Source organism: Gigantopelta aegis, chromosome 8, assembly GCF_016097555.1.
Source record: "Gigantopelta aegis isolate Gae_Host chromosome 8, Gae_host_genome, whole genome shotgun sequence".
Lineage (NCBI taxonomy): Eukaryota > Metazoa > Mollusca > Gastropoda > Neomphalida > Peltospiridae > Gigantopelta > Gigantopelta aegis.
Window position 1 is genome coordinate 16,989,370 of NC_054706.1, and position 27,015 is coordinate 17,016,384.

Here is a 27,015-nt window from a genome sequence, read left to right on the forward strand (position 1 = left end):
TGAAACTTAATAAAGTTGATCCGGTAAAATATAACATTTACTGACCAGCGGTATGTTACTTCTTTATTATTTACAATTGAATAATGGGTCATTCGAGAACTACGCAACATGCACTGAGGAGAGTGGGAATTATGGGATGTGTGACAAAACGTAATTGGGGGGTGGGGGTGGTTATTGTGCAACTTAATGTTAATTCATAAAGTAAAATGCAACCAGTAGTTGCCATTTTATGTTAACATATATGTATTACTAAACACCCCAAAGTAAAATATGACACGGTCACAAAACGTTACAAGGGGAGTGGGGATATTAAAACTGCAAGATTTTGCATTACGTATTGTTAAATGGACACAAAGATCAACAAAGGACTATTCCACATTAGCATATTGCAGTATCAGACATTGGCGTTTACCCCAATTTTTAACGACCCCCTCCCCCTCCCATAATGAATTTGCAATAACACAAGGGCCACCCGATGTAAATGTATTTGAATATTTGATTTGCCGTCCATTAGCTGGCGGTCAAGCCTAAATAAATAATATCAGGTAATAATGCAAACTTTAAAAAAATGCCTGTAGCTTATGAAAGAACACCCCAACAAATGTCAGCCTAATAGGACTATTTCCATTAATATAGGTTCACTGCAGGACCCATCAAATTAATGTTTTTGTCCAATAAAAAAAAAATAACAGGGTGTGGGATGGGAGAAATACATGTTTAAAGTGGACTACAATTGTTATATAAAACATTACCATTTTGAATGCCCTGTACCTTGAAATTTCAGTCACAACATTTTACTTTTGTTAACAGCCATGAACTTGTTATTCTTAAAATGAAATCAGACACTCGATTTAATTGATGAATCCATTTGTCAGTATTAAAATATAGAACATTTTCAGTACAAAAGGAAATGCATCACTTATGTCATTGAAAGTAGTTTGGGGGTTAAAATGCATTGCAGTAGCTAAAATAGCTAATTTCCTTTGTTTTAGTATCATAATGATAGAGAAGTCTGAAAACATACACTATTCTTTTTGTCCATAATTAAATAATCATCTTTAAACAACTCCTTCCTCCCCCCCCCCCCCCCCCCCCCCCACTCAAAAAAAAAGCCACAAAAACATCCAAACTTTTAAAAGTCTTTAATGTCACAAACGAAATATAGCATTACTTGTACTGGTTCCGTTTCTATGGTTTTCCATCCATTCATCCCATTTGTTGCACTAAACTGGGGGTATTAGAATCGGACAGAGTTATTTGTTTTGTAAAAATTGTGTATCTTTGTATTATACTTTGTTATTTTGAACACAGTTATAGCTTTGGGTGTTATGTATTGCATGCTTCACATACTTCCTCCCATCACCGTAAACTTCAATCCTGAGTGAAACACTGGGTATGAAAACAATAGAATATGATTCATGCATTTAAAATGTGTTAAAAAATCTAAAAAGATTTTCTAGCATTCATCTTGTGGACATTATATTGTGTTTGCAAAACAAATAATAAATTTTCTGTTGAAATTATTATAAAACAAAAAGTGCTATATGCTAAGCTGTTAAGTATTAATGGAATTATTAAGTGTTTAACCAGTACAGTATGTTGTGTAATTGTTTCAGATGTTTGGTCACCTGAAGGGAGATCGTGTGGCTCTGTGTGTTGATGTATCGGATGCCAACATGGGATTTGGGAGGCAGACAGCATTTCAGGAGTCTCTGCTTGTGAGTATTGTCGTTTGTTTTAATCAGGTTCCGATAGTAACTGTATCTTGTTTAACAACTGCCTTTCTATAAAAGCATTTTAAAATATCTCCCTTCCAGGGATCACACTGGAACAAATTTTGGTTTAGCCAATTCTGTGATATGTAGAGAATTTCCTTGAAAATTATTAAAGAGTGGTTAATTTAAAGAAAATGTTGTTACCCAAAGACTAAATTGGCAATTGGCTAATTTGGCAATGTACAGGTTGAGTCCTGCCCTTCTTGTTAAAAACAATGTTACTGTACAGTTTTGAGTGTTTGTACCATCAGAAAATGTGAGGGTGCAGAGTTTTACCCATTTTGCCCTTTGGACAAATTTCTGTACAATCATATAGTTCTGGAATGTTTTCAAAAAATAAGCAACTCTTGGCTTTCAGCTTGTAGAATATGACGATGACCCAAGTCATCTTCTCTACTCTTTATAAAATTATGTTTTTGAGTTAACTGCCATCTTCTCCTTTATCACTCTGCTATATGTACATTAATATTATCATAAAGTGTACATGTAAACCCAGATAGTTAATTCATTATAGCAGTCCATGACTTGCCCTCAGTTTTTCACATGTTGTGTTTATAGTTTTGAAAGTTGTTAACTGAATGTTTATTTTCAGCATCTGCTTGATGAACAGCTGTCTGTGAAGTCTGGTCTGTATCTGATGGAGTTCGGAACAGAACCCGAGCCCTTGTGGCCGGTTACAAGAGACGTCAACTGCAGAATGTAGGTTTAAATAGAGGATTCGTCACTACTGTTTTTTTCAATACGGAAAATATCAACAGAGTCTATATTAATCAATATTTGTCGAGGCTCTGCTGAGTCAAATACTGATTAATTAGACGAGGTAGATCACAGTATTAAAATCGTCTCAGTCGGTAATATGACGTCATCACGATTAGCGCAAATTATTTTGACATCACACATTTTTACTAAATCTTATGGTATACAGGTCTTGTTTGTAAACAAATGACCCATTGACCGCAAACATTATTACCTAGAGTCCTTGCAATTTGCATATATACCTTTAAATTCAGGGCGACAAACCTAATGGAAATATTTTTCCGGAATTTTCTGATATTTTCGTTTTTACGCACAAACGCCCTTTTCAAAACAATAATTTAAAGTGCGCGTAAATGTCATTTTTATAAAAGTAATTTTAAACAGTGCAAAAATATTTGCAAAATGATAATACAAATGAGTAGATCATTATTTATATGTGAATTGGAACTTCCTCATAAAAAGACACAAACCCCCCCCCACACACACACACACACACACACGCACACCAAAAATCCTCAAGTTCACACAAAAACCCCCACTTTATTAGCAAATATTCTATTACAGTTTAAGACTCCCACCACAGATTAGCAATAAAGTGACAACCAAACTTGGGACCAATGTTATTTTTATGTAGGTACATGTACATTGCCACATATGTACTATTTCACCATACATGTATGCATGTAATGGGGTCGAACTGATTTGTGGCGAACTGGTTCGGGGACGAAACGTCTGCTACCCACATTAACACTGGCTGCCATTTTACATTACGCTCACATTACTATTACAGTAACACTTTTGGGGAGACAGTGTACAGAAAAAAGTCGCTTTATTATTTAACTTACTTGAATAAAATAATATCGGTAGGTGTATTAATGTCATGGATGCTTCATACAATAGATTAGTGGTGGCCAAATATTATTTAGTCACATGTTGCATGTGAAAGCCAATGGAAAGAAGATAACTGTCGGTTCAGGGGTTTTTTGGGGTTATTTTTTTGTCTGTACGAACGTAGCATTCTTCTGTTGTATATTGATGCTTTCATCCACGGTAGCAAAACTGCATAAATCGCCATAGAACCGATGCCTGCCCCGCAGGAACATACGTCTATGATATTTAAAATATCTTTAAAATGAATACATAAACTATTTTAGTATAAAAAATAAGAAAGAAAATTTTCATATATGGCTTCAGTTTACTCGACATTTTCATTGGTCGGCTGTTGATAATAGACATGCCCACGGCCTTGATAATGGCACAAAACTAGACAAAACAGAGCTCAGGTTGAAATGAGTGATAAAGATATTTAATTCTAAGAATGTAGAATGTAATAACAATTAGTTGGTTAAAAAAACAATTCGAGTGAATTTGAAAAAAATTCCGGATATTTGGCATCAATTCCGGAATTCCAAGTACGTGATGAAAATTCTGGATTTTTCTGAAAATTCTGGATTTTTCTGAAAATTCGGGAAAGTTGGTCGGCCTGTAAATTTGCATACCATTATTACACAGGTTAATACACTAAAATATCACATGGGTTTATGACATGGATGTTATGGGTAAGTTATAGGATAAATGGAGAATAACTTGTTAATGATGTAGGATATCTCCCTTATCCTGTGAATGTAAGAATGGGAAATTTCCCATTCAGCCTGTACATGATAATTTTAAGTCCATATCCTATGTCAATAACTAGTTATTATTTGTATCCGGTAAATTTCAGAGATTAATAGACAATAAATTATTATTTTTAATTGATTAACCCTGTCGCTGATTGAAATTTGGAAAATATTTTCCTTGTTTAGTATTGTGCTTATCAAAGGTTTAGAGTTTTTTGGTTTTTGAGTTGTTAATTATTATCCTACTGCCCTTTTCCTTGTTTTATTTTCATATCTTTCCCTCCGAATCTAGCAACTCCTATGTTTCAACTTCTTTTTCTGTCCTACTCTACAACCCAGCCCTTGTGTTTCTAACCACGATTTTGGGTAACAGTCCGATATATGTCATTTGGAAGTATACTGACAAATTGGTTAAATAGCCACCTGTTTATAAAGAGAACATACGAATACGTGTCTGACTGCATATGGAGACTATACATTGTCATATGTAGGCAGGATATTTTATGAGATTAACAAACAAAAATATGTGGAAAATGTTGTGATTTTATAACAGTGTATACTTTTAAATAGGTAAAACATATATTGTATAAAACATAATATTATTATTATATAGACTAAAAGGTTTTTAAAATTAAATAGTTTTTGGACTATGATTCATTGAAATATTTAAAAGAAATAATTTTACTATACTTAAAAAGGAATATTAATTTTGTATAACATTGATGTACATGCACTGTGTGAAATTTTAAAGTGCAGTACGTTTTCTGCTGTCTGTATTATCTCAGTTTATACATGTATTAGAATGTGATGTAAATTTGTGTTTAGCACTGATGAGGCCAAGGAATGGGTGATGAGACTGCAACCTCGAGGTGGCTGTAACCTTCTCAAGGCCATGAAGCATCTGATGAAGGTCAAGGATGTGGACACCATTGTGCTGGTTCTGGGCAGTGCGTAAGTATTCTGAGAAATGCTTAAATCAGTTCCATTATTAGTCCCCTACTGCTCCAACCGGATGGGAATATAGGTTTCATCTCCATCCTGTCTGTCTGTCTGTCCTGTCTGTCTGTTCATTCATTCGTCTGTCTGTCTGTTCATCCGTCTGTCCGTTCGTCTGCCCACTAATGACTAGACAGACACCAGCAGATAGCTGAGGTCTGTAAACTTCAATTGGATACAAGCATCCAAATAAATTCAGTCAGACAACGTTTGAGATGTTTGTTTTCAGGCCAGATCAGCCGACAGACATCCTGTGTGACTATGTCCATCAGATGGGAGTTGGAAAAGATGTTCCACTTCATGCAGTGGCCTATGATTGCAGCAACCAGTTGACAAATGTGAGTCAATTAGTTATCGTCGTTACTTCATGACATGATACGGTCACATAAAACAAATTAATCAGTGAGCATCCTTTGTTCTGTTTTTACAAAATGTTTGCCTGCGGGAGTGGGTAACAACTTCAAAATACACTGTCCCAACCAGTGCCCCATGACTATGAAAGGCTATGTTATGTGCTGTCCTGTCTGGAAAGTGCATATAAAAGATATCTTGAAAAATAACATTTTAATATATTGAAAAAATTAAGTGTGTTTCCTGTGAAGACTATATCAGAGTTACCAAATCTTTGACATGCAATAGCGATGATTAATTAATCAGTGTGCTCTATTGGGTCGTTAAATAAAACAAACTTTTCAAAATACATTGTTAAAAAAAATGGGTTAGAGTGGACACTTATTTGTTTATTAAATTACAGTTTAAAAAGATCTGTTTTAAGTATTATTATAATAAATAAAATGTAGTTTGTTCATTTGTATAAACGTTCGTCAAAAAAATTCTTTTTTAAAATTTATTATAGGATAGATGTTTAGTACATCATATTTGTGAAATGGGACTTATAAATATTATAACCTATTTCATTTAATAAATCATAAAACTGCACTAGAGTAGCAATAAACAAAAGTCTTTTATTATTTAAAAAGTCGTTTTTAATTTTAAAAAGTTCATCATAATTTCCAGTTATATGTGCGGATATGCATCTGTTTAAAGATTCGTGTTTTAAATTACTTTGTAGGTAACACTGCGGAACTTGTCTGATGCTTCTACAGGGCGATATCACTGCTATGCTGCTAGCTGTGAGGTAGGAATGGGGTTTTTTGTTTGTTTTTTTAACACGGAGACAAAACCTTTTCTTTCTTTTTTGGACATTACAAACATGCATGATGATGAGATGAATGGTGATGCCGCAGAATTTCCATTTTAGTATGTGACTACTCGACAGGGCTGTGCTCCATGCTTGCTGTCAGTTGAGCTATCTCGGTATCACCTGAGACCAGGGTACACGGAACCTGCAGTGCATGCCGGGTAATCATCCCCCATGTAGGGTCATACACTCGCAAGATATACCCATAATCACACCCGTGATGTGGGTGAAACTTGGTGTATGTGGCCTTACACCTACCCATTGAGCCTAGCGGTGCATTCACTCTGGGTTGGAGCCGGAACTGGCATGAAAAATCCCCCAATGCCTCAGGTGGAATACGAACCCAGTACCTACCAGACTCAAATCCAATGGCTTAACCACTACACCACCGAGGCCAAGGTAGGAATGTTTTAAGCCAAAATTATTGGACGGGGGTGGGGCAGGCCCCCCTGCCCACCCCCTGCTATGGGCCTGAGTTATCAATTGGTTGCTGCAATAATAGGTCACTATATGCTGCCTGTCTGTCCGTCCCCTTCTCCCCTTTCTGTCTCTGTTTGTCTGTCTGTGTGTCTCTGTCTCTCTCGCTTGCTCTGTCTGTCTCTCTCTCTCTCTCTCTCTCTCTCTCTCTCTCTCTCTCTCTCTCTCTCTCTCTCTCTCTCTCTCTCTCTCTCTCTCTCTCTCTCTCTCTCTCTCTCTTTTTTTATCTGTCTCTCTCTGTCTCACTCTGTGTGTGTGTCTCTCTCTCTCTCTCTCTCTCTCTCTCTCTCTCTCTCTCTCTCTCTCTCTCTCTCTCTCTCTCTCTCTCTCTCTCTCTCTCTCTCTCTCTCTCTCTCTCTCCATAATGTGATTGTTTCAGTAAATATTCCATTGTTTCGCTAACAGGAGCAGATATACACAGGAACAGACATCAGTTTATTGTTGAAAGAAATCCAAAAAGCTCAAGATGTGATCAACAAGATAAAGGAGATGCGACGAGGCCTGATGGGCAGTGCCATAATTAACATCATGAACGAGGTGTGCACACTAGAATTAATCTCTGTTATGTGTTACCTTTTTGTGGTGAAGGGGTATTTACTTGTTCATTATTTGAGTTTTTTAACGCCTATATCTCTTAAACGTTTGTACAATAATGATAGATTATTCAGGCATTAATCCATAAAAAGGAGGAAAATTAGTTGTTGTTGTGTTGTGTTGTGTTGCAAGAAACTTATTTTGCAATGATAAAAGTTAATCATGTCAGCACTGTTCCAAAAGCCATCATATATTGGAGAATTGTGATATATAAGACATCAAAAGGAAAATTAGAAAAATAGGTATTTTTAAATTTATATATCATTAATGGGCATTTTTAAAATGTTTATTTTATTTTATTACATGAATTTAAAATTTGCACATACAACAAATGTTGTATTCTGTAATGTTTAATAATGCAGTACAAGTGTTCATTCGTTATTGTTTATAACAATATAGTACAACTATAGCGTTCTTTATTGTTATGCATTGTTATTGTTACTGTAACTTTGTTAAACATTATGTACATTTAGTACAGCTGTAGCCTTCTGTATTGTTTATAAAAATGTAGTACAAGACTTATTGTAGTTTTCCGTATTTATAATAAATTGTAAACTGATGGCGAGTGTGTTCTGTATTGTGATTGGTTAATTACATTCTTTTTCCGGGATGAAATGAAAATCACACTCGGAAAGCTAATGACGTCTTTAGAAAGTGACGTTATTAGCAATTGGAACAGGTGAAGTTGATGATTCAAGGGTCTACAGTTAGATTGTAGCCAGGTATTTTTTTTCAAGATATACCAAATATACAGTCAGTTCCATAGAAAAACGATATACAATGGACATTTATTGTTTAGCGCAGAATGTCTTTTGATGCCCATGTTTTTTTTGACCTCAGTTATTTGTGGGATCAAATAGACAATACAGGGCTAGAAATTTAAAAAAAAATCTACATGCACCAGGTGCATGCTGAAAAAAAAGTTACATGCACCATTAAAATTCTGCATGCACCAAAAATAAGGTAAATCGGAATTATTCGGCAATACCTATATTTATTTATTAACAGTACCGAAACGTTATACAACTGCGTTTATTACTGATTCTTGATCAAATTTGAAAATTTCACCCAACGTAAACGCCTTACACAAATCTATAATAGGCCTATTACAAAAACGTACGAATATTTGTGTTTTGTATTAAGCAAGTTATCAACTTTTTTAACTCGATAAGATCTGTTGGTATAATATAAATTAGCATACAGAATTCGATTGAATTAATCACTGGCTGACTTCGAGTCAACTACGCGAGTAACGACACCTGCACGTTCGCAATCATCTGATCAAGTGCCCATATCTGAGGTCGAAAATGTTCAAGGCAGTTACGGTACTTTGTATTGATCACAGATCTGGTGGAGTTCAATTTGTCAGTGACGACAACAACTGTGTTATGCGTGTGGATACCCCAAAGTCGGTCTCGACCACCTTCCCTAATACCGTTCACGGATATAACCGAGATATTGCCAGATAATTTTCGCAAATATATTTCACAGAAATGACCGAAAGGGTGCCATTGTTGTAAGTAGGATTATGGGATACAAAATGGATGCGCCCATAAGATAAAAGTTATCGTTTTCATGTGGCAAACAGATTACGAAATGCATACGCAAAATTCAACAACTTGAGTCTGAATCTGGTAGACAACAGGATACTAGTATACGCAATACACAGTACTTGAAAAATATTAGCATGCACCGCGTGCACCCAGTTTTAAAAGTTACACGCACACGCAAAAATTAGCATGCACCAGTGCATGTACTAACACTGCATTTTGAGCCCTGCAATAACACACGCAATCTAAAAACTCCATATGGTTATCTCTTAAGTAGTACATCTGTACAGTAGTCTTTAGTATTGTTTGTTATAATAATGTAGTACAGCTGTTGCATTCTGTATTGTCTGTAATAATGTAGTAAACTTTAGCTTTCTGTATTATTTATTATATCAGTGCTGTATTACATGTAATTATCTCCAGATCACCACGGAGGTGTCCAAATTACCTCAGTCTCGCTTCCTCCCCCGCCCTCCCGGCCACGAGCTGCCGTTACGGATCGACACACCCAAGTTCCAGCCACGATCGTCGGTTGATTGGCTGTGTCAGCATGGGCTAAAAGGTTTGTTCCCATCACGGTATTAGTGTAAATTTACATATGACATTGTTGTTCTCTCAGTAATAACCATAATGAGAAGAACAAAATTAATAATTATATTAATGTTAATAGAAGTAACAGTTTTAATCTTGTAAGAGACACTCAGGTGCAGTATAAATAAAACAAAGACAATTATTGTTAACAGATTGTTGTACAACAAAACTGCAAGAGTTAAAACAAAAATTGATTTAATAAATCAATTCTTTGCCAATATCAACTTCTGTTCATCTGGCTGATATTGACTTCTGTTTATCTTATAAATACTATTGTGATATTATTCTGCAATTGTACCGTTTGTAAAATGTATTGCTTGTAGGTAATTGGAAATAACATTTATACTGGTTGTAGTAAGGAAGCTGACTTGTTCATTTATCTTGTAATAATATTGTAATCATTGTAAAAGCTGTAACTGTATTTAAATCAAAATGTCCATGCATCCATATAATATATGCCAATTTTGTTTAGTTAATGATTATTTAGAAAACTAATTTTACATCTGTAAAAGTGAGTGTATTCTATGAGATTTTTGTTATAATGTTTTTGCTTGTGTTAAATTTCAGCAAAGAGATTAGACTTGTATCAAGTACTGTCGCCAAATGCGTACTCCTACAGAGAAGAATTTATTCCCATCATCAAGAAGGCCGTACAATCTCAAGTGCACGAGGTAACTATATGAGAATAGAAAGCAGCTGTTTGACCATCAGTATAATTTTAAGACATTTGTTTTGTCATTTTCACGGGACACAAACCCAGTATCTATCATCTTTAACACTGATGGCTGAACCGTTACACCACCAAGGCTAGTTTCATTTTTTTTTAAAGTTATTTTTCATGCTGATATCTAATTAAAGTGCAAACATTTTTTCTTCTTTGAACTGGGCTGTCTATCCAATACAGCAGTTAGTGGGTTGGAACAGTACTAAGATTTGACCCTAGTACCTACCAGAAAGCTATGGTTTAATTTACATTTGTATGTTTTCTTTGAAACCAGGAAGCTACCATTCAGTGTATATTTTTATTATAGTACTTTGAATTCAGAGTTATGGTTCAGTTTACATTTTGTATGTTTACTTTGAATTCAGAAAGCTATGATCCAGTTTGCATGTTTGCTTTGAATTCAGAAAGCAATATTGGTTCAGTTATGTTTATTTTGAATTCAGAAAGCAATGTTTCAGTTAATGTTGTTATTTTGAATTCACAAAGCTATGGTTCAGTTCACATTGTTTATTTTGAATTCAGAAAGCCATGGTTCAGTTAACGTTGTTTATTTTGAATTCAGAAAGCCATGGTTCAGTTAACGTTTATTTTGAATTCAGGAAGATATGGTTCAGTTCACGTTTATTTTGAATTGACAAAGCTATGGTTCAGTTCACATTGTTTATTTTGAATTCAGAAAGCTATGGTTCAGTTCACGTGGCATGACGGGTCAGTGAAGAACATCCACGTGGATATGACCCAGCTGTTTGAGTACCAGAAGCAGCTGAAGGAGGTGGTCGGGCTGTACGAGAGACGCATTGACTGGCTGGCCTCGGGCAGCAGGAGGATCTTCGGAACCATCTGTGAGAAGAAGTAAGTTGACGACTGCTTCACAATCGGCTGTCTTTTTTTATCTGGCGGGCGGAACAGCCCAGTGGTAAAGTGCTTGCCTGATGTGCGGTCGGTCCAGGATCGATCCCCGTCTTTGGGCCCATTGTGTATTTCTCGTCTCCACCAATGCATCACAACTGGTATATATCAAAGGCCATGGTATGTGCTGTCCTGTCTGGGATGGCTTATAAAAAATCCCTTGCTACTAATGGAACAATGTATCAGGTTTCCTCTTTAAGACTATATCAGAATTGCAAAATGTTTGACATCTAATAGCTGATGCTTAATATATCAATGTGCTCTAGTGGTGTCGTAAAACAAAACAAACTTTAACTTTCTATCTGGCAGTAGTATTCAGCTCAGTAGTGGATCATCTGCCTGGAGTGAAGTGTAACACACTTTGTAATTTAAAATGTTACTCCAAATTGGAACATAGATGGGGAAAGGGGGCAGGGCATTGGCCTTCTCAACTCTGAAGATTATACATTCCCCTCAGTTGTAAGGCTAAATTAATATTCTATAACTGCACTTCACACCCTAGTTGCTGACATCTTCCAACACCTAATAGTATGTGCAATATTCAGTGAGTTAATTCTTGTTATGACCATGGTTCCACAACTGATGTAATACATCAAAGGCTGTAGGAGCTAACTTAGCTTAAAGGTGTTCTGTCTCATGGAAAGTGCATATAAAAGAACTCTTGCTGCTACAGTAATTGTGACAACAGCAGTACATTTTTTTTCTTTTTTCTTTTTTTAATCTTTTTCCATCATATACTAACTTAAAGATAACTGTGTATTTGTTTCTTACAGTATTGTGGTTCTGATTGACACGTCGGTATCGAACGTCAACTACCTTGTTCATATCCAGCATTCTCTTCGTCTACTCATGGAACAACAGATCGCAAACAAAGACTACTTCAACCTGATTGCGTAAGATTTCTTCTTTTTTCAGAAATTGTTCTACTAAAATATTTTTTATTAAGTTTCTTGTACAAATAATTATTATGAATGGGGAATTTTTTAATAAGGGTTATCGTTTTAACATTTTTATCTTGATTGTAGTTTTTTGATGGATATGAAGATTTATTATTAAAATAATATACGTTCCATTTTTATTTCTCTTCCTGTCTTTTAAACAGCCTAAAATATTTTTTTGTCACAGAAATAAAATATATGTTATTTTAGCATTTAAATTTAATCACTTAACAAATTGTATCTCTTATATTTAATGCTATATTTTTTATCATTGTGAAGTTGCACTCTTTTTTTTTATATCTAGGTTTGGCAGCATTGCCAAGAGTTGGAGACCCACAATGGTGCGACCAACCCCACAAAATCTGCAAGATGCCTGGAAGTAAGTGTACAAGGTTTTTTTTTTAATACAATAAACCTTGATTGCCACTTCTTGTATTATGTTTGCTACGTACCTTACTATTTAATGCACCTCTATTAAGTAGTCACCTGTTTCATGAGGTTACCTTACTATTCTTTCAAATAAGCTAATACAGTGTGTATTTAAGTGTACCTCTGTTAAGTAACCTGCTTGCACCTGTTATCATCTAATACAGTGTGTGTTGGTATCAGTGAATAAATATGTTTTTCAGCTGAATTAAGAATTTTCTTGGCTCTATTGATAGTTAATGTGTTGTTTATTCTAATAACAAAACATTACTATTTTGGTAACAGCTGTTGAATACAAGACATGTTATTTGAGTTGTTTTGTTTTGCAGATGGGTTCTTGGACTTCAGTGCAGTGGAAGTCGCAACTTTCTGTCAGCTTTCCGCATGGCTGTAGAAAACGAGGAGGAAGTGAAACATAAAATACGTAAGAAAACTCAGACACAGGCTGCTTACTGTAATGATTTAGCAGCATGACAATTTCTTTCTTCTTTTTGCTTTCATTCTTTTCTTTCTTTCTTTTTTCTCTTTCTTTTTTCTTTCTTTCATTCTTTTCTTTCTGTTTCGTTTTTGGGTGAGATTTTGCTCAGTGGTAGAGCGATCTTCTGAGGTGTGATGGGTCATAGGATCGATCAACCTCAAGTCCCCACAACTGATACGTGGTGAAGCTTGTATAGTTGTGGTACGTGCTTTGTGGTTTGTAAGTGCAGTGCCTTAGTGATTGTGGAATAAAACAGTTCCAGCTAACACTGATGATTACATTTGTGCGGCATCATAATTTAGATTTTTGATCTCATGAAAAATTTGGTAATTAACATATATATATATATGATCATAATAATTATAGATTGAATATTTAGAGATTTTTACTTGGTTTTTCAAATAATGTTTGAATAATTGCATAATGTGTATTATTAGTCCCCTTCCGGTCCAACTGGATGGAACTAGGGTTCACCTCTGTCCTTCTGTCTGTCTGTCTCTCTGTCCGTTCATCTGTCCCACATATATTTTCACAATGCCTTGAGATATTGAGCTGCACTTTTGAGTATAGCTTTATTGTGTACTGTTACAAATCAGGTGAGTTTGAAGGCAATTTACCCATTGTTGACAGAGTTATGACCTTTTATCTAGAAGATACGAAACCTTGTTTTCTAGACTTTCTTTTGTAATGCCTGACGATAGTGAGCTGACATTTTGTGTTCATGTTCTGTTACAGATCAACTTTGACTTTCATGTTCTGTTACAGATCAAGTTTGACTTTCATGTTCTGTTACAGATCAAGTTTGACTTTCATGTTCTGTCACAGATCAAGTTTGACTTTCATGTTCTGTTACAGATCAAGTTTGACTTTCATGTTCTGTTACAGATCAAGTTTGACTTTCATGTTCTGTTACAGATCAAGTTTGACTTTCATGTTCTGTTACAGATCAAGTTTGACTTTCATGTTCTGTTACAGATCAAGTTTGACTTTCATGGCTATTTACCTATTTTTCACAACAGTTATGGCCTTTGAATTTAGAAGATACGGAAATTTGTTGGCCCCGGTAGGGGACATGTATTGCTTTAAAGGGCGTTCTCATTACGCGGTTAGTCGTACCGACTTGTCGCATGCAATCAAATCGTACTTTGAAAAGACCTAAATCAGAATGACTTTAGTCTTATACAACAAGTTGTGCCGGAATCGTACCGATTAGAACATGTTCTATTTCTCATGAAAAATCATAAGCTCTCAGCCAGTCAAATCACATTAAAGTACAAAAGTTTAGTTTTTTCATTTGCTAATAAACATGTAAAAATGTCCGGATTTCATGGGCCCATAATTGTCCAGATGTGGTCAATAATTGTTTTGTTACATACATGTAATACCATCAGTAAATTATCTACATTCATGTTTCCTTTATTTCAGTGGAAATTTGTATGCACTTACATGTACATTTCCCACAAAATAGTTTTAAGCTGATGAGCTTTGTTTGACGTCATCAAACCTTATGATGTAACGTCTTTCCACACAAGCGACGACAAATCACATGCGACAAGTCGGTACGACTAATCGCATAGTGAGAATGCTGCTTTAGCAGTACTCTCCAAATGCTTATTGCACTATGACAGCAGTACTTTAATTCTTGTATTAATAATTTTCTGTGTCACTTTCCATCTAGATGTCCAAGGTGTGTACTTGTTTACGAGTGGAGTGCCAGACCAGCCCCAAGACGTGGCGATATCCTTCATTGAGGAGGCCAGTTCGGGCCGGCCAGTCAAACTGCACTCTATACTGTTTAACGTTGACGACTACGACGGGGATGGTGCTATTCCTGGTCGCTATGCCAACATCACGCGGACGTCTGACTGTTTGAGGAATATGGCACACAGCAGTGGCGGACGATTTCACTGGTTCAGAGAAACTGGTAATTTTTTTTTTTTTAAAATACCATTATAGAATGTGGTTGTCTTAAACACCATTGTGGTAACATCATTTTTTTTATTCAACAGCTAGTTCGAACCAAGCATTCGGCCAATTTCAGGAGTGTCCATAACCCATTATAATATGAAATCATTACATGGGGTTTACTTAAACTGGTAAAAATTTGTTTAAAAAATACAATAGAATCTCGTTGGCTTAAACACCATTGTGGCAACATAATTTGTTTGACTCATCAGCTAGTTTGAACCAAGCATTCAGCCAATTTCAGGAGTGTCCATAACCCATTATAATTTGAAATCATTGTATGGGGTTTACTGAAAAATAATTTAAAAAAAATTGGGCTTTATCAGTATGTGTCAGGACAATGAAAGGTAAGGAATGTTTGTTTGACATCTCAGCACATTTCATTCATATATAGCTATTTTCGTGCTAATATGCAATTAGGTTCAAGTATGCTGTCATGGACACACACCTCTGCTATCTGGTCTGTGTCCAGGACAGAAGGTTTGTGTTTAGTGAGAGAGACGTTGATGTTGTGACCGTACACCTACCCACTGAGTCGTTAAACTCACTCTGGGTGGGAGCCGAAACCGGGAGGGGAACTCGGTACCTACCAGCCTTATGCAGGGCTCACGCTGGAAAGAATTTAGTTTTAGCCAATTTTTTTAATATTTAAATATTTTCATGATCATGATGAAAAAAAAGGACTAAATTAAATTTATATAAAATTTTATTAGCCAACAATTAAATGTTGTAGCCACTTTGTATAGAAATTATCAATTAGCCAATTTGGCAATGGGCAAGGTGAGCCGTGCTTATGTCTGATAGCTTAACCACTACACCACCGAGGCGGGTGTTTCAACACATTTTAAGCTGGCTATTTGGAGTCAGATGAATGCTCTATCACTGAGCTATATCTCGCGTTTGTTGATGTGGAACGTGAAAGGACTGAGTGATCGTCTGTGTTTCAGGTATCATTGAGAGCGACGACATCCAGTTTGTCAACACGGAAGTCGACAAGGCGCTCAACTTCTCCAGGAAGGTCGCTCTGCTCATTGACAATGTCAAGAAGAAGTACAGAAATAGATTTGTGAGTTTTCATATGTTGAGGGGGTTAAGTTTTATAACTTTTATTCGCATATTTTAACTTTAAAAGTTTATAAATACATCACATATTGTGAAAGGATAAATATTATTTTTGTATGTTTTACTGATTATTTGTATTATATTTTATCATTAATGTTTAAATTACACCAAAAATCAATAAAGTTGCACTTACTTATGCACATTTGTGGCCAGATGTCCAGAATTTACAGCGATCATTCCTGGGGAGTTACCATGTTTAGCTGACCACTATTTAGGAAATGAACTGCGATTCACATCCCAATATATTATGATTTTCTTTGTTGGTAAAACCATCAAATTTATTATCAAATTAGCTGTCACAATATGACCACAATATTCTACCATTATAATTATGTGTGGGATTGCTTGAGTTGTAGTTATTTAAATAAAATTTCATGTAAAAATAGCAAATTGTGTCATTTACAGTTATGACTATGCACCTTTAATTCAGTCATGGCAAAATTAAATCATAATTATAGGATATTAAACGAGCTACCATTTTGTATCAGGTTTATATCCCTCATGAAATAATTTTCAGTTGTTACAAGCTTTAGTGAGTGACAATGAAAATTATTTCACGAGTGACATAAACATGATACGGAATGGTAGTGAGTTCAATATCATGTTTATTACCCATAATCGATGTAATTTTATATCACAGATCTGGTTTGGTTGACATTCCAGTTCGGTTGTAGTGCCCCAATCAATGATGTCATCATATGACGTCGAAGTGTTACGTCCCACTTGACGTTCTAGTGGGAATTAACACATTGATATGAACCAAGATAATTTTAACCATATGGGTAATTATTTCTGTGTTTCAGCAAACCATGTTTCAAGAAGAAATACGCTCGCTGCCATCACCAGAATCATCCCAGATGAAATCTCTGCCGCCATCATCACGACAAGCGACATCACGACAGTCGCAGAGGTACGATGACGAGGTTGATAGCCTGACCGAACAGCTGGCCAACAGTCGAGGAATCACATGGAGACCATCCAGTGCATCAAGGGTCAGAGACTCGAAGCTCTTCCCAAAACGTAAGATTTTCACTTTCATGGACATATGTTTTTTATTTGCCTGTATTATGGTATTGTGTTATCCATCCATGTACTGATCCATCCGTCCATACACTTTACGTTTCCGGAGCATATCTTCCGTATTAATTCCTATAGGATCATCAAATCATGCATCACTGGCATAGGAAGTGGGGGGGGGGGACATCAATATTTTTTATATATTTATACAGCGATGTTTTTAATATATTTGAATGTATGTATGTGTGGCCCACACACACACACACACACACACACACACTTTTTGGCACCTTCCTATGCAGGTGTACATGCAAGTACAACATGGGATGGTGGTATGTTGCATACCATAACTATAGTCCTTCCCACAGGGAACGCCTTTTTTCATACTATGGAATTTACTCCAAGCTATTTATTTATTTCTGAGACAATTGTTTTCTAATTCCACACAAAAATTGTATTTTTTTGTTATTTCCAAAACACTTACTTTTCTTCTTACGTCAAACCAAACAGAAATGATTTTCAAAAGACATTTTTTGTAGGAGTATGGGACAGACTATAGGTCACTGTGACCTACTTTTCATGCATTATGGCACATTAAAGGAAATTCTTGTCTGGGCCATATCTTCCTTATAATAATCATATAATTCATGAAAAATACTTTGTGTCTTTTCATTTTGAGAAAAAAAGATTCAATTGTGAGTTTGAGTTATTGTTATCTCGTACCATTTTTATTTAGCTCCAAATAAAGAGCGACCTACTTCTGCCAAAGAAAGACCTTCATCGTCCAGAGAGAGAAAAGATCCCATGCAGCGTGTTAGGAGTATACCAAGCAAAAAGATCTCCTGCTCGCATTTCTTCCTGGACAAAAAACAAGAAACAGGTATGATAAATAGAGGATAGTGTCTTGCCGAGGATCTTTATATTTTTATCAACAAGTGCTGATAAATTATGATATCACAAGACATGAGGGGGTATTCTTTTTATCATCCATTATCATACTTTTCATTTGCGACAATTGTAAACAATGTCAGTAATGTGGGTTGAATGTCACTATATTTGACAGTGGTAGACTCGTTAACTAGCAGAATGACAGGGGTGTGATGTCACTAATGATAGGTTTAGCGCTGAAACATACACTGTGATAAAACAAAATAATGTCATGTGATTAAAATTTAACCAATCAAGATTATAAGAAGCGATATCTCCTAGGAGAATATCGTAGGAGATATCGCAAATTATAGTGCCAGCAAAAGCCTTTAATGGATGATAAACTAGATATATGTTTAAGTTATCTGTACATATTTGATAGCATTCATTTCATTTTAACTTAGTTTCAGGCTTGTATCCAACTTAGGTTGAAGCACACTATTCGGGGCACACACATCAGCTATCCAGGACATTTCATTTTCATTTTAACTTATTTTCGTGCACGCGGTCCTGGGCATACACCTCAACTATCTGGGCTGTCTGTCCAGGACAGTGGGTTAGCTGTTAGTTGGTTAGTGGTTAGTGGTTAATGAAAGAGAAGAGGGTGTAGTGGCCTTACACCTACCCATTGAGCCCTTAAGAACTCGCTCTGGGTTGGAGCCGGTACTGGCCTGCGAACCCTGTACCTACCAGCCTGTAGTCAGATGGCTTAACCACGATGCTACCGAGGCTGGATGTCCAGGACAGTGGGTTGGAGCCGGTACTGGCCTGCGAACCCTGTACCTACCAGCCTGTAGTCAGATGGCTTAACCACGATGCTACCGAGGCTGGTTATCCAGGACAGTGGGTTGGAGCCGGTACCGGCCTGCGAACCCTGTACCTACCAGCCTGTAGTAAGAGGGCTTAACCACAATGCTACCGAGGCTGGTTGTCCAGGACAGTGGGTTGGAGCCGGTACCGGCCTGCGAACCCTGTACCTACCAGCCTGTAGTCAGATGGCGTAACCACGATGATACCGAGGCTGGTTGTCCAGGACAGTGGGTTGGAGCCGGTACTGGCCTGCGAACCCTGTACCTACCAGCCTGTAGTCAGATGGCTTAACCACAATGCTACCGAGGCTGGTTATCCAGGACAGTGGGTTAGTAGTTTATTTTTTGTGGTTAGCGAGAGAGAAGTCAGTGTAGTAGCTTTACACCTCCCCAGTGAATAGTTAAAACTTGCTTTGGGAGGACCCCATTAATGGGATACGAACCTAATACTCCAATGGATTAATCACTACACTACCGGGCCGATTCATTTGATAGCAATGAACCTTTAGGTGATGTGTTTGTATATCAGTACCAGTACTAAACCAATGTGAAGTAAAGAAAGATATTTTTATTTATTGAAGCACTCGGTACATTTTATTTATGGTGATATGGTGTCACACATGTGGTTCAGGATGACAGAAAGAAAGAAAGAAAGAAAGAAAGAAAGAAATGTTTTATTTAACAACGCACTCAGCACATTTTATTTATGGTTATATGGAAGGAAGGAAGGAAATGTTTTATTTAACGACACACTCAACACATTTTATTTACGGTTATATAGCGTCAGACATGGTTAAAGATCATACAGCTATTGAGAGAGGAAACCTGCTGTCGCCACTTCATGGGCTGCTCTTTTTGATTAGCAGCAAGGGATCTTTTATATGCACCATCCCACAGACAGTGTAGTACATATCACGGCCTTTGATTTACCAGTTGTGGTGCACTGGCTGGAACGAGAAATAACCTAATGGGCCACCGACGGGGATCAATCCCAGACCGACCACACATCGAGCGAGAGCTGTACCACTGGGCTACACCCCACCCCCCAGGATGACAGAGATAATAAGAGAGGAAACCCACTGCTGCCACTACATAGGCAACGTTTATTGTAAAGTATTTAATATACACAGCTTTCAGGAAAGGGACTAAGGGATAACATTTCGTAAATTCAGCACAGTGTTTGCGTATTCTTTAAGCTGGTAGAATACGGTATGTAAGACAGGGCTCGCGCTGTCGGTAGCCAAATTAGCCATTGGCTAATTTAAAAAGAAAATGGCTAATAAAATTTGCAAGTGGCTAAAATTTTGGCTAAGCCATTTTCTGTCTTCTGATGTGAACAAACGGTTACATAATCTATCAGACACCTCAAGCATAATAATAATACCACGTATTCAATTAGCGTAATAGCGATCTCGCGACCGGTAACGAGAAATGGTGTCATGCATGCAGAATTCAGCGTAGGCCTTATAATATTTGCTTATTTTAATAATCATGGTTATTAATTTTAACGGCATGCATTCAACATGTATCACAGCAATGTCTGGAAGATCCGTAACTTGTTATTTTTACTTTGTAAAATCTTTGAACCAAAGTAATAAAAACAGACCGACAATGCATGTCAATTTGAATACACATGCTAGTTCAGGGCCGAAATACTTGTAGGCTATCTCAAGGGCTGAATTTAGCAAGACCAAGCGAAAACAAAACGTTCGCAAGACTGGTTTGTGCGCTTCACGTTAAACCAAATGGACAAGACGAACACCAATCAAATTGTTCGCGAACGTTAGGAAGAACGTTCATTGGTTGAACTGAAGACAGCTCTCGGTGCGAATATACGTCACGCTTCAGAGTCAGCTGACACCCGCGTGTCAAGAGACATCGTTGCGGACATTAAACAATACGATTACGTAAAAGTAAATCTTGATGTAAATTTGTAGAAAAACAATAGTTGTTTGCATCAATGAATACCTAACTGCAGTTTTTGTTTATTCCTTTGTCTTTGTTAATTTCGTACCCATGGTCGAGAGCATGCATGCAGATCGCGATCGCGGGAAATGAACATGCAATATTTATACAAATTGCAGTTAAATGTACACTGAATAAAATTAATTTACAATAATCATATTTGTTAGATAATTTTAGATATAAATTTGTAACACTGTGAGGTGACATTTAATAAATTTGCTGGATTAAAAAAAAAACGTAAATTTTAATTTTATTAACGTTTTTTTTGTTATTATTATTGGAGGGTTTGAATAAATGGAGTATACTGTGAAGTCGGCATTCTTAGCCGAGGTATTTTGCAAGCAGAAATCACAACAAGCATTTAACATGACGCTGAAATCAACGGCAACATCATGGCACAAATTATGAAATTGTTTGGGGTGGGGAATTGATGGGTCACTTAAAAAAACAGAAAGAATTCAAACTAACATAAAGATTGCTATTTAAAGAAATAATGAGCTCAATAATTAAAAAAAAGGTCTCAAATTTTTATTTGGGAAAAAAGGAAGAAAAAACAAAATAATACCCTCCATAAACATCCACCCACCCCCATATTTCTGTATGTTTGTTAATTTAATGTCAAAGGCCTTAGAAGTGGGTGTGGGTGTATGGGGTACTGGCTTCAAACTGAAGATAATTCATAACCCCATCCCCACCCCACCTGAAAAACGAAGTAATATATTAACTGCCCCTACCCCCATTGAGGTTTTGTTATTCCTATTTATTCCAGTTTGTACACAATTAGCTGGAAAAAGATACATTTTCATATTCATATATAAATACTCTATACAGTACTGCGTAAAACAAATTTGGCTAAAGCATTTTCAATATGGCTAATAAAAATTCCATTTGGCTAATATTTTGGCTACAGGTATTTTTGATCCAGGGTGAGCCCTGTGTAAGAACTCTGAAATTATAAAAATGTGTGTATGCCTAGTAAAATACAATCAGTTGTATCTCTCAGGTTGGGATTTCCCTATCTCCAGTAGCCACTTACAATAGATTCTCTTTGTTTTGCAGGGTCAGTGTACACTAAATATCAGAACACAAAGGTTGTGAGGAAAAGCATTGGTCAGCCCAACATTCCAGAGCAGGAGGATTCAATCACAAGTAAAGAGGTAGGATATTGGCTTTGTTTTCATTTTGAGAAGTGGACAACATTTGTCTGATCTGACATTATGTAACTGATAGAAGAGTTTATTATCTTTGTGTATTAATGGTGTTTTAATCATTGATTATAATAATTTTTAAAAAAGCATTGATCACTTTGTTTCATTTATGTGATGCTTGATTACAGGGGCTTTAAAATGGGACACCTACATTATTCTAAAGTACACTAATATATATATATATATATATATATATATATATATATATATATATATATATATATATATTGGTAGTCATCCCCTGTAATATGCAGCCGACCAAGGTAATATATTTCCCTCACTAAATTTTTTTATTAATTAAGTCTGTCATTCATTAATAACTCAATATTACTTTGAAGTTTGGGGGAGGGGTGTGCATCACAGCACTCTTACATGGGATTCACATGGGCCTGAATTGTGAAATCCATAATTGATTGCCATGGAATTTGTTAACTGTAATTATTACTATCTTTTAGATGATTAAATATATTGAAATTAACTGGAGTTGGTCTTGCATGCATTTAACTACATAATTTTACAATGCTTAAACACCTGTGTTTAAGAAAAACAGGCTTCCTAAATTTAGCCCAATATTTCTACCATGTTAACAGTAAGAATGTATTCCATTTTCAGTGGCTTCGTCTGTTTGGATTGTCAAAACTGAAGTTGGACTTGACTAAGCTAGTGTCAGGGCCTGATTGCAAGCACGTTGGGAAGAAAGTCAAATCACTGCACAAGAATGTATCTGCCAAGTGAGTTACTCAAGTTTAATAATATACTGCTTTCAAGCCTGGGAATAAGTATCTAGTACAAATTGGTCATTTGTCAGGCTTTGACAATCATAAACTTAATATTGGCAATCATTTTGTCCAGTGCAAAATGCAGTACTTTTGTGCTGAATGAATCAATTGGATGCTACACGTATTTGTTTAAAAATGCATATTTTGTTTAGTTTTTAGACCATATCAAGTAACTGAACAGTCACGAGTATGCTATCACATTTGCCCAGGAAAGGAGAAAGTTCCATCTTGTCTATAAGTAGACCCAAGCAAGCTTAATGATTGTATCTATACACTTTGACCTCTTCGAAAAATCCATTAATGCCAACATGTTCCGAATGACTCCAACAACCAGTGACATGATTTAAGCATTTTTAACATATATGTTTACCACTCTAAACTGAATACCGGACAAATAATCCAAGTCTTATTGTGTTACATAATGTAAACTGTACCTCTGAAACCAGATGGTCACACTGACATCAATCATTATTTAGAAAGTTGAATGTAAATTGTTGCTACCTGCCTCAGTGGTTCAGACTTATGACTGATAGGTACAGGGTTCACATCCCCATACTGGCTCCTACCCGTAGCAAGTTTATCAACTTAATGGGTAGGTATAAGGCCACTACACCAACTTGTCTCTCACTAACAACTAACAACTAACCCACTGTCCTGGACAGACAGTCTAGATAACTGAGGTCATGTGCCCAGGGCAGCGTGCTTGAACCTTAATTGGATATAAGCATGAAAATACTGTTAATCAAAATCAATCAATCAAGTTGTTTTTTTTTTTTTTTAAATTTTACCTTAGTTTATCATTTTTTCTTTGTACAGATACTGTGACATTTTCCCCAGCATCAACATCAAGGGCACCCTGAAACATCTCCAACTTCTGCCCCACGAGCTGGAGGAGTATGAGAATCAGGTGGAGAGAGTTCTGAGGAGATACCTCAAGAGATTGCAGTGGCTTTTGAGTGGTCAGTGCAGCATCACTTCTCAATGTTTAAAATCTTTATTAATATAGTAAGAATATAAATAGGTCAAAGTAATATTATAGACAACTGAGACTATCATCTGCAAGCCTCTAAGAATTGAAGTTTGTCCAACCATTGCTGACTCCACAGTTGTGTCGAATTTAATCGTCGGATGTATGTCAAGCATAAAGATCATTTCAGCATTTATTTTTTGAATGAATGGTATCACATCTCTGGGTTTGTTCCTGCAGAAGTCTGACTGCAATAATTATTTAATAACATTTGTTTAACACCTCTGTTCCTCTGTTTATACAGGAAGTCGGCGAGTGTTCGGAACAGTGATCCAGAAGAATTGTATATTTCTTATCGACACATCGGGATCTATGGACGTCTACATGAAGGAACTCAAGAAAGAGTTGGCCGCTCTTATCTGGGAACAACTGAATCGAATGAAGATTAAGTACGTAAATATTAGTGTCAAATCCTATGAATCGGGCAACATTTTGTTCAGTGCATCGTTAAATAAAACATTTCCTTCCTTCCTTCAGTATTGTGTCTCAATTTGCATCGCAAATTTCAGAGATCACTACACAGTTTTAAAACATTAAACAGTAGTTGTTAATCAATTTACAAATTACTAGAAATATCACTAATAAGATTTTGAAAACAAATGTCCCCATTGGATGGATGCAGAATTTTTCTAGGCAGGTTGAGTAAGTTCAAAAGGCCACCTACAATAGTGGTGTAACAATACATCGAACTATCGATATATTGCGATAGTGCGTACGATACAATGCATCGACACACACATTCAACATACACATTACAAATAAACACAGACATACATACAAACATAAACATACATACATATGTACACATGCACACACACACACATACACACACACAATAGTTTTGCGAAATATCTATTCTTATTACTGTTATCAAGCGATTTAAGAATCCACGATAGTATTGCAATACTATCACAATAGTATTTTATCTATCGCAATACTATTGCAACAATAAAACTGACCGTAATAGTCACCCCTAACCTACAATATTCGAAAGTCCACCATAATGCATTCATACTGGATTCAGGAGGCACTTTAATATTTGAAGGAATTTAGCAAATAATTTTTTTTATTGTTTCCATGTAGGCAATATTCTAATTACCTATTTTTTAATTAGAATTACATACCATTCTACAGAGTGTATATCAAGTATTTAAATATATTATTAATCAGATTTTTTCGTTATTTCAATATTGACCTGATATACATTCAGTAGTAAAAATAATACATGTTATGCAGGAGGTATGAGTTTATATGACTTGGCTGTTTTAATAATATTTTTGTTAGCTCGACTGCTTTCTTATAAACGTTAGGTAAATATTTAATGTTTTCACACTGCAGTTTTAATCTGATTCGGTTCTCCGGTGCTTGTGAGAACTGGCGGAGTGGAATCCAGCCACCAACAGAAGAAAACTGTCACAACGCCATTGCTTGGTCATCTAAGTTTGTTGCTAGTGGAAACACGTGCACCCTGGAAGCCCTACAGGTCAGTGTAATATGTGTTCTGTAAACCATGGAAATTATACAGTAATATAATATTTATGCAGGATCTGATGCCGAATTTTCTAGGGAAGGACTGTAACTTTAAAAAAAAAAGGAATCCTTATTCACACCATGACTGATGTATTAATGGCTATGGTATAGACTGTCATGTCTATAAGAAAGTAGATATAAAAGATCCCTGATATCTTTTTCAGTAGGCAGTTGGTTTCCTCTGCCCCTCCTCTCCCTCTCTCTCTCTCCCTCCCCCTCTCTCTCCCCTCCCCCTCTCTCTCCCTCCCCCCCTCTCTCTCTCTCTCTCTCTCTCTCTCTCTCTCTCTCTCTCTCTCTCTCTCTCTCTCTCTCTCTCTCTCTCTCTCTCTCTCAATCTCTCTCTCTCTCAATCTCTTTCTATAAACCAAGTGTGAAAATAAACATTTGTTAGACATTTAATAGCTTTACTTTAGAATAGGTTTAGGTATCATTAAACGAACATTCCTTTCGTTCTCTTTTAGATGGCATTCTCTGACCCGGACGTGGATGGGATCTACCTGTTGACTGACGGAAAACCTGACACGAGCACGTCACTCATCCTGCGAGAGGTGGCCAAGATGAACATCGACCGCACCGTGCCCGTCAACACCATCTCGTTCAACTGCTCAGACAAGTGGGTAGCTCGAGTACTCTGTTTAACAGTTAGACATAAATTTAGGACGATTATGATCGCTCTCTTAGTCAGAGATAATTGTATGGTGAATACACACATTGCTGCCTACCACTGAGTTGACCGGCCTCGGTGGCGTCGTGGTTAGGCCATCGGTCTACAGGCTGGTAGGTACTGGGTTCGGATCCCAGTCGAGGCATGGGATTTTTAATCCAGATACAGACTCCAAACCCTGAGTGAGTGCTCCGCAAGGCTCAATGGGTAGGTGTAAACCACTTGCACCGACCAGTGATCCATAACTGGTTCAACAAAGGCCATGGTTTGTGCTATCTTGCCTGTGGGAAGCACAAATAAAAGATCCCTTGCTGCCTGTTATAAAAGAGTAGCATATGTGGTAACAGCGTGTTTCCTCTAAAAAACAGTGTCAGAATGACCATATGTTTGACGTCCAATAGCCGATGATAAGACAAAAAATCAATGTGCTCTAGTGGCGTCGTTAAATAAAACAAACTTTACTTTGCCTACCACTGAGTAAGCAAAGATTTCTGCTCTAATACAACAATAACCCTATGTTTGACATTAAATACCATTACATGTTTTTAGTTCGTCGATAACAAATATTTGACATATCAATCACCAATACACATACTATAGGAAGAAACTCGTCAGCACCTACATATTTAACCAGAACATTAGGCAGCCATTCCATGTTTTCACTATACAGTTATCTCTGACATCCAAATGTCCGTCTAGCTCAGACTGACCACTTGAGTTACACCATTAAGCAAGTTGTTTGTAAATCTAATTAACAAGACTGTTCTCAGTTGGCTGCCATTTCAATACAATTCTGACTAAAAGTCTTAAGAGTGTTTTTAATGACAAACATTATACATGATATTAATTACATTTTCTTGTTTTGAATATCACTGTCTATTTATAAAAAGTGGTTCTGGATATCCTAATGTTTGTAGCAGATCAAGTTGGAATTTATCTCTCAATAATTCCATACATAAGAAAAAGTA

At 36.4% G+C, this 27,015-nt stretch overlaps 1 protein-coding gene across 1 annotated transcript in view; it reads left to right on the forward strand.

Moving 5' to 3' along the window:
- The window catches only part of LOC121379153 (von Willebrand factor A domain-containing protein 3A-like), a 42,311-nt gene that overhangs the window by 10,557 nt on the left and 4,739 nt on the right, over positions 1-27,015 (forward strand). The window contains exons 7-28 of the mRNA XM_041507642.1: positions 1,617-1,718; positions 2,368-2,474; positions 4,976-5,101; positions 5,376-5,484; positions 6,219-6,284; positions 7,230-7,361; positions 9,392-9,530; positions 10,127-10,230; positions 10,960-11,135; positions 11,966-12,085; positions 12,435-12,509; positions 12,886-12,980; positions 14,713-14,958; positions 15,947-16,065; positions 16,925-17,141; positions 17,875-18,018; positions 21,899-21,996; positions 22,660-22,778; positions 23,643-23,785; positions 24,098-24,242; positions 25,192-25,336; positions 25,845-25,996. Coding sequence (XP_041363576.1) covers positions 1,617-1,718; positions 2,368-2,474; positions 4,976-5,101; positions 5,376-5,484; positions 6,219-6,284; positions 7,230-7,361; positions 9,392-9,530; positions 10,127-10,230; positions 10,960-11,135; positions 11,966-12,085; positions 12,435-12,509; positions 12,886-12,980; positions 14,713-14,958; positions 15,947-16,065; positions 16,925-17,141; positions 17,875-18,018; positions 21,899-21,996; positions 22,660-22,778; positions 23,643-23,785; positions 24,098-24,242; positions 25,192-25,336; positions 25,845-25,996 — 2,879 coding nt within the window. The remainder of the gene's footprint in view (positions 1-1,616; positions 1,719-2,367; positions 2,475-4,975; positions 5,102-5,375; positions 5,485-6,218; positions 6,285-7,229; positions 7,362-9,391; positions 9,531-10,126; positions 10,231-10,959; positions 11,136-11,965; positions 12,086-12,434; positions 12,510-12,885; positions 12,981-14,712; positions 14,959-15,946; positions 16,066-16,924; positions 17,142-17,874; positions 18,019-21,898; positions 21,997-22,659; positions 22,779-23,642; positions 23,786-24,097; positions 24,243-25,191; positions 25,337-25,844; positions 25,997-27,015) is intronic.